The sequence below is a fragment of the Bison bison genome, unplaced genomic scaffold (genome assembly GCF_000754665.1).
Source record: "Bison bison bison isolate TAMUID 2011002044 unplaced genomic scaffold, Bison_UMD1.0 scf7180017864357, whole genome shotgun sequence".
NCBI lineage: Eukaryota > Metazoa > Chordata > Mammalia > Artiodactyla > Bovidae > Bison > Bison bison.
This window is the reverse complement of record NW_011494929.1, coordinates 1,181,635-1,194,806: the sequence shown is the minus strand read 5'-3', so window position 1 is coordinate 1,194,806 and position 13,172 is coordinate 1,181,635. Positions and strand designations below refer to the sequence as shown.

Sequence of the window (13,172 nt, the reverse complement as noted above, 5' to 3'; positions counted from 1 at the left end):
AATAAGGAGGAATAATGTCAAAATATGATGGCAAAGAGATAGTGTTGAGATATTCAGCTGATCAATAAACTGAAGGAATGAATACCATATCCCATCTATGTGAATTTAAATTTTTAAAATATAAAACAGTGTTAAAATTACATTAAATTTTATTTCTGGACCTCTTGAGAATAAGGTTGGTTTTCTGTAAATTGCAAAGAGAGATATTTAAAAATGAATGAATAAGCAAAACTCAGAAAGAATCAGAACACTTCACTTTTGATTAACCAGACTGAAAATGACTTGGATAGCTATAGTAATCTCTCTTTTTCATCAGATTATTGAAAACAGCAATGATATAATATTTTATCAAATGTGGATGAGGAAAGTCATAAATAAAAAATTGTGTTCAGCCTTTATCCATATTGCTACTACTTAAATTCTCTTCTTTATTTTGTGATACTGACGTTTGAAATAACTTGACTCTCATGCCTCCATATGTGCATATGGATCCATATATATGAATGCAATATTTAAATGTCTTTTCAATATTTTTGGTTTATGTGATTATTTCTAAGAAGTCAATTAGTAATCTTATTAATTCAGCATATGCATAACCTTATGATGTAAAGGAATTAAAATCTATGAATATCTTCCATGAGAATATGTTAAGTTCATGAAAAAGCAAATCTTCCATAATGTTTCAGAATATTTTGGAGATCATACCATCAATGCTATAAAACAATTTTATAAATGACAGTAAAGAATTGAAGGCAATCTTAAGAGAGGCTCAATTCTTATGATGTCTTTTCTTTTTCTTGTAGAGTATAATCCCTATTCTCTATTTTTAAATTATTTAATGTTGTTATGAACTATTAACATAGAGACTATCTGGGTTATATGACTTTTTTTTTTTTGATGACATGATTGTCAACTTAAAGTGAAAAGCATATCACTGGCATAATTTAATGTTTTAGTATGATAAATAAGAGACTAGAAAGGTTAGATGTTAAATAGGGCAAGATTTTGGAATCCACAAAATCTGCTGCAAACAGAGGAACTGCTCAGTAAGTTCAAGTGTGGTCTTAAGACTTCCAAGCTCAATGTCTTTGGTTAAGTTTATTTACTTCCTTGAGCTTCAGAATTTCTAATTTTGTAATGCCTTCTAAATTTGTGAAAATTCTCGGAATTGGAAAATTCTCTACAAATAGAATTTATCAATATTAACAAGGCTTGTGTAACTATTATTTGACCTGCCTGATGCTACAAACCCTTAGGGAAATAAGCACAATTTTCATATAAATGGTGCTGACCAATATTTTATACAAAATATCATGATATACTGTGTAAGTTGAACAATAACAAAGAAAGCTTCCAATATTGTTTCTGTTTTACAACAATCTTTGAAAAATATTAGGAAATAATTTGATTGAATATTGTACCTTCAGGAAAATAGATTTTGAAATATAAATAATAATCAAAATTTAGCTCATTAGAATGCTATAGATCATTTATAAATTCTTCCTCTCAAAGTGAAATGCTTCATTTGTAAGACAAAAAATAGAACACAGCTAATGGGTGAAGTCAGTCTGTGTGATACAAAATTTGTAAAAAAAAAAAAAAAAAAAAAGAACACAAAAATATTCCCTCTCTAATCGATATTTGTATGTAAGATACTCATTAACATTTACAGTAGCTTCAAAAACTAAGTTATTGTTTGGCAACTTTTTCTGAATTATTAAAAAGGGAGAACAGGGAAAGAAGTTGTACCCTTTTATAAATCCTAATGGACAGTGGATTATCCAGCATTATTAATTTCTAATATGAACAGAAAATGATATATTTCCTTGGTGAACCATGTGCAACCATCTACAAAAGCATGTAATAAAGAGTTTGAAGATGGTCCATTAACTTGATGATCTATTTCTCTGTGCTGTATTGATGCTATAGTAATGTTTAAGAATTTGTTCTCTTCATATCCTACAAATGATTGCTCTCTGATTGTCAAATAATTGTATCTCTGGGGCATATCTACTTAAAAACCACTCTAATCTGAGGAGCTTTAATAGCTCATTGACATGACGGAAGCTTGTGATACATGTTGCACACATGACTTCCTCCTCATTGCAACCTGGCCAGGTAGAGTTGTTCATCTGAATGACTTCCAAATCCTTCAGCCTTGGTCAACTGGTTCAGGTGAGTTAATTAACACACTTGAAAGCAATAAATGACGTGATAACCATATGGTTTTGCTCTACTTAACACAGAAATATTTTCTATTATAAAAGGTAATATAAGGTCAGTTTCTATGAGGCAATATAATTCAAGGCAATATAAGATCAATTTCTATGTTTGCATATACCACCTAGGTACAAGGAATAAGTACTCTGATGGTAAAATGTAATTATTTTAGTTTTTTGTACCTTAGGACCATTGTATGGAACCTGACACCTAAGTGGTGCTCATTGAAAAAGAAACAGACATGTTAACCAATAAATGAACAAAATAATGGGTAGGACATTTAGTCTATTCTAATAAGTCTAAACCACAAAGATCTTAAATATGGAAAAGCAATGCACACTTGATATAATTTATACTGTCAGAAGAAAAGTAAAATTAAAAGAAAAAAAATCAACAGGGGCAGAACATTATGTTGGTTTGTAATTTAGAAGATGCTACTCACTGGGTGTGAACTGGCAGAGATATGGTATGTGTGGTCTAGCTGAGGGAAAATGCAAACAAGCAAATCTAGTTCATAAAGAGTTGAACTTACCTCTGTGTTTCTCCCACCAGACTACTGTGACTCGGGCACCATTCGGATTTTACTGTTTACTCCTGGGGCATAATTGTCCAAGGAAAACACAGAGTAGGAATTCAGTAAACATTTGTTTAGTAAGTAGAAAGACAGGCTTATTATTTTAAGATGCCATAATAAACATGTACTAACTTTAAAATACCATTTATAAATAGGTGGTTTTATCAGTCATGTAAGCTTATGAGAGGTCTTATAAAAATGACTTTTCTGAAGTCCTTTAGGATCTTGTACCAAAGTATCTTCAAACCAATCGTAAATATGAAAAGCCACTAGTATCATAAGGCTATGACTCCATGGTAAGTATTTGACTATCCAGCTTATCAGGCTTTCTGAAAGCCTGGTAATGAATTCCCACTGAGTGTCATTATTGCTAAATAAGTTTTCCAAAAGCTTATTTTACTGGCAAATAAAGGAATAGCACAAACATTTGTGATGTCACAATTGCTTTCCAAAATAATTATGATCAGGGTCCCTGCGGTACACAGTGTATTAGAGAATGCAAGGGAAGGCAACACCAGTATTAGTAATAGCTTTTTATTCAGAGTCCTCATTTTCCAGATAGGTCACATTAAACACAGCCATTAAACAATAGCGTTGAGATAGATCCATACAATGTATGCTGCTCTGTTGTTGTCCTTGTTCACCAATCACTTGGTGCAGCTAAGAACCTTGTGGAGTGATGGGGCTGATAAATGGGGATAGCCAACCTACGAAACACTGGAGCCAGGAAAGTCAGACTTTATTCAGGTCTCATTCAATTACATTTCGAATCAACACATCTTGATAGCCAAAACCCTCATTTGAATTAATGCTCCGGTAAGTGTTGTGTGTTGTCAAAAGAATATAATTAGACAATAATGAGTGGGCATATATTATGCCAAATCTCAGTCTACTTGTTGACCTCAGCAACTTCTACTCCATTAGGCAACAAACAGCTTTTAACCTGGTTCTAATAAAGCATACTGCTCCATCACGACATTACTTTTTTTCTTTTTTATGGTATCATTTTTTAAATTGAGCAGTACTTAGATCCTTTAAAGGGAAGTCATGTTTTACAAGATCTCAGCTAATTTAGAAAAACAAAACAAGTCAATTTCCCAACCGGGAATTCAATTAATTTATGGAGTAGTGAGCCAATATTTGCATATTGCCTGCAGTAAGGATTAAGTATGCCAGGTTAAGAAATAAAATGAAAGCATTCTTTGAAATTGTGTGATATGTCTTTTTTATGTTTACTTTGGTATAGATACAACTAACACTGATTCTCACTACTTTTAATTTTGATGAAAAGATCTTTTATCATTAACACATTAACATTTAATGGAAACATTGTTTTGTTACTGGTACTTTTTTTAGTTCATCAGTAAACAATTTTTAGAACTTTGACTTTCTTATGAAAAATTCTATAGATACTTTTTCTGTGCTTGATACAGTTATTCAAGGACCTAAAAGACAAAGTATTTTTATTTATTTTGAATGTGGGGGATTTTTTTGAGGGGCTAGTAATTGGAGCATGTGAATTAAGATAATTTTTCACATTCTGAATTGTGACAAAAACCCCTTGAAATATCACTGCATCACCCCTTGGAGCAAGTTGCTCCCCAAAGGGGTAATTTTGGCATCTCAGAGACTTCCATGGAAGCCAAGCACCAGAGGTCTGTGATAAAGGCATTTGCCAGCCAAATGAATAAAAGCAAGATTCCCTTCAACCTAACTATAAAAGCTTAGAGTCCTGACTGCTGAATTACCACCAACTGGTAAATAAATAATCACTACTAAATACAGATAATGTGTTAAACAGCTAATGCTAGTAAATCACTGGTGACAGAGAGCCTAAAGGTAATCCCTCACACATTGGCACAACCAATTCTTAAAATCTGATAGTGTTTTAATGTCTTCAGACACTTTTAATAAATTGAACAACTGGTTACTCACCATTAAGAACATTTTAAAAATAAACCCTACTCTCTTTGTTGATTTCATTTACATACTGCCTTAGATTTTACTACTTGGCTATTGTCTAGTAAGAGAGAGGCAACACTTGGTAAGACTAAATGGAAATCAGTTTTCCATCAAATCGCAGCTATCAAGCTAAATCAACCTGTAGTCTCCTGGCAAAAAATAACATCATATAACAGAGACGACACATTTCAGATACATAAATTGTCCAAAATATAGAGAGTCAATTAAGTTTCACACGTACAAGATCCTTTCTTTTCTAATTTAAACATTTATGAATAATAAAAACCAAGAGTAGAGCTTTGGAAAGGCTGTTACTAGGAACCAAATACAGTTCTCAAGAGAATAAGGCTGATGGGAGTTGTCCACTCTTCCCTTTCAAAGCAGTTCTGCAAACGAGGTACAGTCTCAAATCTTGACAGCATTGGATGGAAATCTTTTCAGTTGGATTTTTCGAGGTTTAAAATTACAAAACTGAATTCACCTCTGTGTTTGTTTTTGCTTTTGTTTTTGATATAAGTATTTTATGACATTTACGCTGTTACTACACTGGCTTGGTGGCCAGGAAAGAAGGCACAGAATTCTCCACCAGTTTGCAAATAATGCATTTTTCTGCTCCAGTGCACAAACAGCCTTTATTTAACTCAGCACCACATATTCTAAGGTATGGGCTGGAAACTGTTTGTCATGAAGCTGTAAAATGCCAAAATTTTTAAACGCTGAAGGAAAATGTCAATCAAGGCATTTTCCCATCTGCTGCTACTTCTGCAAGTGCTAATTTTACTTTTTCCCAATTCCTGAAATTTGAGGTTTCCTAGCCTCATATGGAAGTAAGTTTAAAACTTGCTAAATGTCACAAGGAAAGGTGCAACAAAATGAAGGAATAGAAGGTGTATTGTTCTCAAAGGACAGCGATAAAAAGAGGCAAAAGAGCACTGAAAAAAAAAAGGCAAACCTTTTGTTAAGACCAAGACCTCTTGTAAAACACTACACAATGCAAGTAACCAGTGCTGGTACCACACATGCATTAAAGCATTTTGCATGGTTTTGAAATATAATGGGAACACACATCTTGAACCACTTAGGATACTTTTGAGAACCAATCAACAGTATGATATCTACATAGGCAGAAGCTGGAAGTTATTGAAAAACATGAAGAAGTTTCAGGTATTGGTACAAATGTAATTCTTGTGATTTAGCATGACTTTAATAAAAGCTTCCACAAAGGACTTGCACATAACCATGACTGACAGATGTATTTTCTGACCTTTCAGTTAGCTCCATCAGCTCACTCAAACACATTTTGAACAGATTATGTACTGTAGTACTTGGTAGACTATACATTAAACAAGAGACTTTGCTCTGAGGCACTGCTTCCAACACTCCATGGGGAAAAGGAAGCAGGAAAAAACAAAACTCATAGAGTTCGACAGCTACCGAGGCAACACTTGCCATTTACAATATAAGCCCAAATATTTTTGCAACACAACTATATATTAATTTAATAAAATACACAATATAGCTCTTATACACTCAACAATTTGGCTCATATGCACTGAATCTGCAATAAATCAATAAAAATATGTCATTTGATGTAAACACATTTAATTTTCTTACATTTGCACATTTAAATGGTCATGTGATTTGTGTATGTCTAAAACATTTTCACGTTCCTGAGCTATTTTAGTGTCCACAAATGAATAAAACATATCAATCATGTTAATTGTCTCTGAATATCAGCGCTCAATGGTAACTATTTTTCAGATCTTTTCTAGAGCAAATTTAAAACATATCCATTGTTATGTGTATGTTTGTTGGACACTAAAATGCTAAAGAGGCATTTTAAACCTTTAAATTTTCTTCTCCTTTCATGAAGTGAATTAGTCTGTGTGTGCAGGACAAAATGGAATATATCTTTTTACATTTAACTTTTATACGACATGAGGTGTTTTACAAATGACCCAGTTTTTAATTTTTTTCTCGACTAATGATATGGAATGTTCTCTGTGTTTATATGTGTGGCAGGTAACTTTATACAGAAATGTTTACCACAAATATGTGTTAATGTTTGGTGTAGCTTGGACTACTGCAAGGTCTTCTCGGGACGTTCAGTAGAAGCCTGTGGTGACTGCTAGAAATTCTACCACAGATCAAAAATTATGACCCTGCTTTGTATGGGGTTTATAGGTAAACAGTTAAGTCAGCATAAACCATGGAGGACAGTCTTAGAGCAATCAGAAAAATTCTTCCATTCTCACACTGCATACCTTCCTAACAGATTGTCAAAAGGTAACTTGCTTCATCATCCTCTTTTATCTCCTCTCCTTTTTCTTTTCTGTTTGTCTTTCCTCTTTGAGCATCCTTAATTCTGTCCTAATATAAGTCTGGTCAGAAAAATCCATCATTATCTCTGAAAAAGAAACAGCAGTGGAAAGAATGTACTCGTGGGCACTTCAGATGTTCACTAAGAGCCTGAAAGCAGCATCGGTCTTTCTTCATCCCTGTACAATGGGGTTGTCACCAGGAGGGATCATTTTTCAATCAAAAGAAGAAACAGGAAGATGCCAATGCCTTTTGTTCTTTTTCACTTTCTCACAGCCACAGGGTCATTTCCCCGGCAGTCCTGCAGAAGCTTGTCGATTTCCCTCACGACTTCCTCTGCATCCACCGACTCTCTGCCCAGATCCTGGCTGGGGTGGTCAAGTTGCTCCAAGACGGTGCCCATCTCGTTGGAATCCCGGCTGGCTCTTGAATGCACATCTGCGAAGACCCTTGCCATCTGCTCAGAAGCCAGGAAGGGAGGGTCTCTTGGTTGCTTGCTGGGGGACAGATACTGACTGTCAGTGGGCAAGTACTGGCCGCTCGCCTCGGCCAGGGCTCCTGGCTTTGCTTCGCAACCATCCAAGGAGCCTTTTGTGGAAGTGCAAGGCTCAATGCATGCCTTGGTCGGGCTGCTTGATGCTGAAGGGACCTCTTGGAGGAGAGGGCTCAGGGCACGTTTGGCTTTTAAATAAGGTTTCACATTGGCAATGAGAATCGTGTGCTCTCGCTTGTCTTTTCCAAATGTACAAAAAGTCTTTTTCCCAGTGGGATTCACAGTTTCGTAAGTCTCAGTCTCAACATTAGCTTCAACTGTGGGTACAAAGAGATTTGTGCGGTAATCTGCATTTTCAGCCTGATTGGTTGCAGGGAACTGTGGCATCCAGCACCTGTCAGAATGACCAAGCACTCGGCATTCATCTGTGCAATTAACACACTCTTCCGATTCTGCAAAACAAAAGAAAGACAGCAAAGCCAATCACTAGGGTTGCCTTTATATTGCTACTGAGACTGTGATCCGCTCTCCCTGGGTTTGCTTGACCTCTGGTCTCTTAATTAAAAAGAAAAGAAAACAATAATTAAAACATTTCAGGATGGTTGCATAAACCTGCTGGTTGAGACAATGGTTTTATTTAAGTCTATTCTCTAGATATTAACGAATTCCCATAGCCTGGAAAGAAGTAAAAAGTGGCCACTGGAGACTCATTCTCAGTAGAATAGAACATCACTGTAAACTAATCTCCTGGGGATATCAGTTAGTCTTTGTTCTGTATAACCCATCCTGGAAACAGGAAACTTCAAGAAGGATTACCAGGATTAATTTTTCAAATCAAATAACAGTACAGAAACTGAATTGCAAACTTCCATACCAAGTCCTAACCTGTTTTTTTTTCTTTTTTTCCATGTTTTATCCCTATTTTGCTTGTAATTGTTATTTTGGTAACAGTCATGAAATAAAACTTTTCCTTTAAAAGCCTACTTTTCCTACTGAAAGTAGCAAATAGAATTTTCTATCCAAATATGTTATAAACAACCTTGTCAAAAATGTACATAGTCCTATTGTAGTAGATTTGCAGATGAATCACATAATCAGGTTTCCTCACTTCAATTTTTTTTGTTTGTTTTGTTTTTGGTGTAAGTAAGTGAAAATGGATTTAGTCAACAGATATAGTTCAGAATGAATGAAAAATCTTGATTTTGTAAACAGTAATGCTCTGGGAGAATTTTGCTTCTCTTTCACAATAACATGTAGATAATCTAAATAAACCATTCTTTTAATTACCACTGTTTCAAAGATGCTGAACAAGAAAATATGAAAGAAAATTCCTTCACTATGACAACAGTCCATGAATTCAACATTTTAAGCTATAACTTTGAACTATATCTTCCCAGTTTTCCCTTTCATCAGCAAATGATTGTCCACCTTATGTTTAATGATCCTTTTTAAAACACGGGTTTTTTTTTCAGGAGAGGATATTTACAATTTAACTCCATGTGATGGGAATAGAATTCCCTACACATTTGGGAACTCTTGGGATTACCATTTAATTGATGCAAGAGGATCTCTATAATATATAGTGTCCTATGTGCAAGGGAAAAATCAGCAAATTTAACAGCACTGATAAATTTATACAGTTACATTTAAAAGTCATATACAAAATCTGTTTGTATTTAAAACACATAAATAATTCCTTATCCAAAAAGAAAAAAATATAAACCACAACTTAATTTACTCAAAAGATTTTAGGATAAAATAATTTTCTATGAAACTAAACTCTTAGAAAGGAATCAAAATGGTGTTTTGACAGAACAAAAATTCTATGATGTTTCGTAGCATGTATCATGCACACATGAAATGTTAAAAAGAAGTATCTAGGTAGCTTTTCTCTATTTTAATTGTCTTTCTTCTTAAAATACATTTACCTAAGCAGTGAAAAGAATATGTTAAGCTTATTAGGTAACGCAGTCAAGAATGCTAAAATGTAGTCTCAAACTAAACTATCTACTATCTACTCACAAACTCAAATACTTTCTATGATTTGAAAGGTTGTCAGACAGATGGACACAAACAGAAGCAGAAGAAGCTAGAAAATTTTCTGGAAAGCCTCCCTGTGCAGATTTAAAGTAGAGTAAGGTTTAAACAACAGGATATCAAAAATGTTTAATATCAGGTATCTGTTTATGTATTCTGAAAGTAAATCATCAATATTATACCTGTGTCAGTAAGTTTTAGAAAAAAACATATGTATCATTTCACTCAACTAATTTTATTCTTCAAAGATCCAGTGAAAAACTTAACCATCCATTTCACTTGGTAATATTTCTATATCTTTTAGAGTTGTGATTTTTAAAAACCATTTACAACCCATACGCTGTCTTTGAAATACACTAACATAGTTTTATTTTTCAATATTGAATGGTCTCAGTTTCAGCAATTTGGATAGCCCAGCTCTGAATGAATTCAATATGAATTTAAGAAGAGAGTGAAAAAGATAGAATAATGCAGATGTATAAAAGTATAAATCAACCTTGAATCTGAAACTATCAACATAAACTCTGCAGTTTTACTACTCAACTTCATGTCACAACCGAGCGAGAAAATTTCGAGTACTGATAATGATACATTATATGCTGTTCACCTTGGGATTAGACTGTAATTTTGATAGCAGCCACTACACTAAGGAAACCACAACTCTGTGGTTTCCCCAGTTTAGCGGTTATCATGTTCCCCTAACATGTGCAAGGTCTCCGGTTGGAAAGTGGGAGGAATCAGCTTCACTTTTGGGCTTCCTTGGTGGCTCAGCTGGTAAAGAATCTGTGTTCTGTGTGGGAGACCTGGGTTCAATCCCTGGGTTGGGAAGATTCCCTGGAGAAGGGAACCGCTACCCACTCCAGTGTTCTGGCCTGGAGAATTCCATGGGCTGTATAGTCCATGGGGTCGCAAAGAGTCGGACACGACTGAGCAATAGACTTGATAGCAGCAGTTCACAGATGGTGAAGAAAATTAAATGGACACTTTTGTATAAACAGCAGAAACTATGAGCAGAAAGTGAATTATAATTGACAAGGGTCAACTAATTTATGAGAAAGTAAAATTATTTCTGAAGTAACATAAATAAATAGATGATTAGGTTGGTACATAAAAGAGACATTGGTAGTAAATAAAGAATGACCAGCTAGACCAGAAAAAGAAAAAAAAAAAAAAAATGACCAGCAAGACAAAAAGAAATAGAGAGGGAAGAAGGAATGCTAAGTGAGAGGAGAGAGGGATGGAGGGAGGAATTAGAGGCTTAAGGGAAGAGGAGTCATATTGGGAGTATTTTTGCTATGCACACCTTCTATTATAATTTTTAAAATCCCCTCAATAAACTAAGTGTGTATAATAAAGGATAATAACATGGAGGATTTTCTCCAGCTCTAGAGCCTTAGAGGCAGATGATAAAACTTCTTTCTGTACCTTGGGGAAATGAATTCCAGAATAGATATGTTGAATTATGAACTATAAAAATGAAAAAAGAAGCAAGTTATATAGGCAGCCACTATCTACAGAGTTTAGATATTTGCATCAAAAAAAAAAAAAAAAATGTAGGGATCCTGGACAGAAAACAAACTTAGAGAACTTTGATCCAAGATTCACTTTTTTTTTCTGGGCCAATCTGGTATTACAAAGAAATAATTTACCCTATTTTTTGTCCTTTCCTCAATATAACATGATAACTCTTTCACAAAATCACCCTTTGCCAAGAAAGATCGGATAATCGAAAAAGTATACAGATGAGAGTAACCGAGAGGTAAGCATGTTTATATTGCAAAGTGAAAACCACTCTGAAGTCCAACAGCTGGAAATATGGGCAGTTCTGTCTATAGAGAAAGTTTACAGTGCCTAATCTTTTAAATGAATAGTTATCTGAAGGACCATGTGACACCTGCATACATTTAAATTCTTGTTTACTATTAAGAATCACTTCCTATACTACTATGGACTTCTCTAGTGGCTCAGATGGTAAAGAATCTATCTGCAGTGCAAGAGAACTGGGTTCAATCCCTGGGTTGCGAAGATCTCCTGGAGAAGGGAAAGGCTACCCACTTTAGTATTCTTGTCTGGAGAATTCCATGCACAGAGGAGTCTAGTGGGCTACAGTCCATGGGGTCACAAAGAGTTGGAAATGGCTGAGCAAGTAGCACTTTCTTTACGACTATAGTCACATCTGCTATTATTTAAGATCCCAAGGGGAGGGAGCTAAACATAGTCATCTTAATTAGGTCAATTTTAATTTATATGATTTTTTTTTTAAAAGATATAGTCACTCAAATTACTAGAAGTACTTGCAATTCAGCTGCCACCATAAACTACACACACACACGTACAAATCTCTATTTGTATGTGTGTAATAAAATTGAGCTTACTCCAGCAGATAGTCCAAACAAAGTTTTAAAACCCAAATGCATTTCCAATGTATCCCTGAAAATTAAAAATCAGTAACTACCATAAGAAAAATACAGATGAATGAATGAAATGCACAGAAAAGTTGTATATTAGTAAAAGTTACATATTAGTAATATAAAAGTTATGTATTAGTAATATAAAAGACATATGTCTATAAGCATATATATATGAACATTTTTATAATTTACAAAACATTATATATAATTTACATGCATAAATATTTTTATTTAAAATCACCAATAAACAACATTTTAATCTTTCCTTTTCCCTTCAACTAAGTGTGAAATCTCTGACTGAATAAACAACTTGACTACTGATTTTAAAATTTTATATAATTCAAATTGATTTAGAAATAAAGATGTTTGAAATTTGCATATTCATATTGGCTGACAAATCTGAAAGCTCTTTCGATCTTTTTTTAAACCTAGACTAAGCTGTTTAACAACTTAATCTTAAAGATATTAGGCAAGCAATCATTTTCTGCCAAAATATACCTTCAAAGGAACAGTCACTGTGAAAGTTACATATGTGTGAGGAAAAAAGATTTAGGTAATATATGAAATTATCTGTCCCCAAAGTATTGGATTTTAGCAATCTTCCACAAAGGTTACCAGAACTTAATGTTCATAACGTGATCTTAACACTGTGATGTCACTACATCATTAAGAGTGCACAGCCATTTCAAGATGGGTAAGAGGTGCCAACAACCGCTATGTATAAGACTAAAATTTGAAGTCAAAGCACTATTTAAGCCAGCAAGGATTATTAAAGATTAAAGGGCATATGTTGAATATAGTTGTTTTGGGAAAAGTCAGAGGAAAAAAAATCCTTGCGTGTTGTGATTCTGTAGTGTTCACCGCAAAGGAAATATATTGAGGAACCAGTCCATAAAATTTCTTACTTCAGAGTAAATCTATCTCTTTATTTTAATCTGTATCACTCAAGAAGTAAATTATAAGATAAGCTTATTTTCCCTGTCTTCAAAGCATTATACCACACCGCCCAAAGAGAGATATTAGCAACTAATTTGTTAACACTTAGGGAAATATTAGAAAACATAAAAGGGTTTCCTCCCCTTAGTTTCAGCTTTGCCTGCTGCCTCTGGAGCCCACATATTTGTACATCTGAAAACATGCATATTATTTCTGGAAT

At 34.2% G+C, this 13,172-nt stretch overlaps 1 protein-coding gene across 1 annotated transcript in view; it reads right to left on the bottom strand.

The window, feature by feature from the left end:
* Positions 1 to 3,312: 3,312 nt before the first annotated feature.
* PCDH17 (protocadherin 17) overlaps positions 3,313 to 13,172 on the bottom strand; it is a 120,819-nt gene continuing 110,959 nt past the window's right edge. The window contains exon 5 of the mRNA XM_010855191.1: positions 3,313 to 8,020. Coding sequence (XP_010853493.1) covers positions 7,338 to 8,020 — 683 coding nt within the window. The 3' untranslated portion in view covers positions 3,313 to 7,337. The remainder of the gene's footprint in view (positions 8,021 to 13,172) is intronic.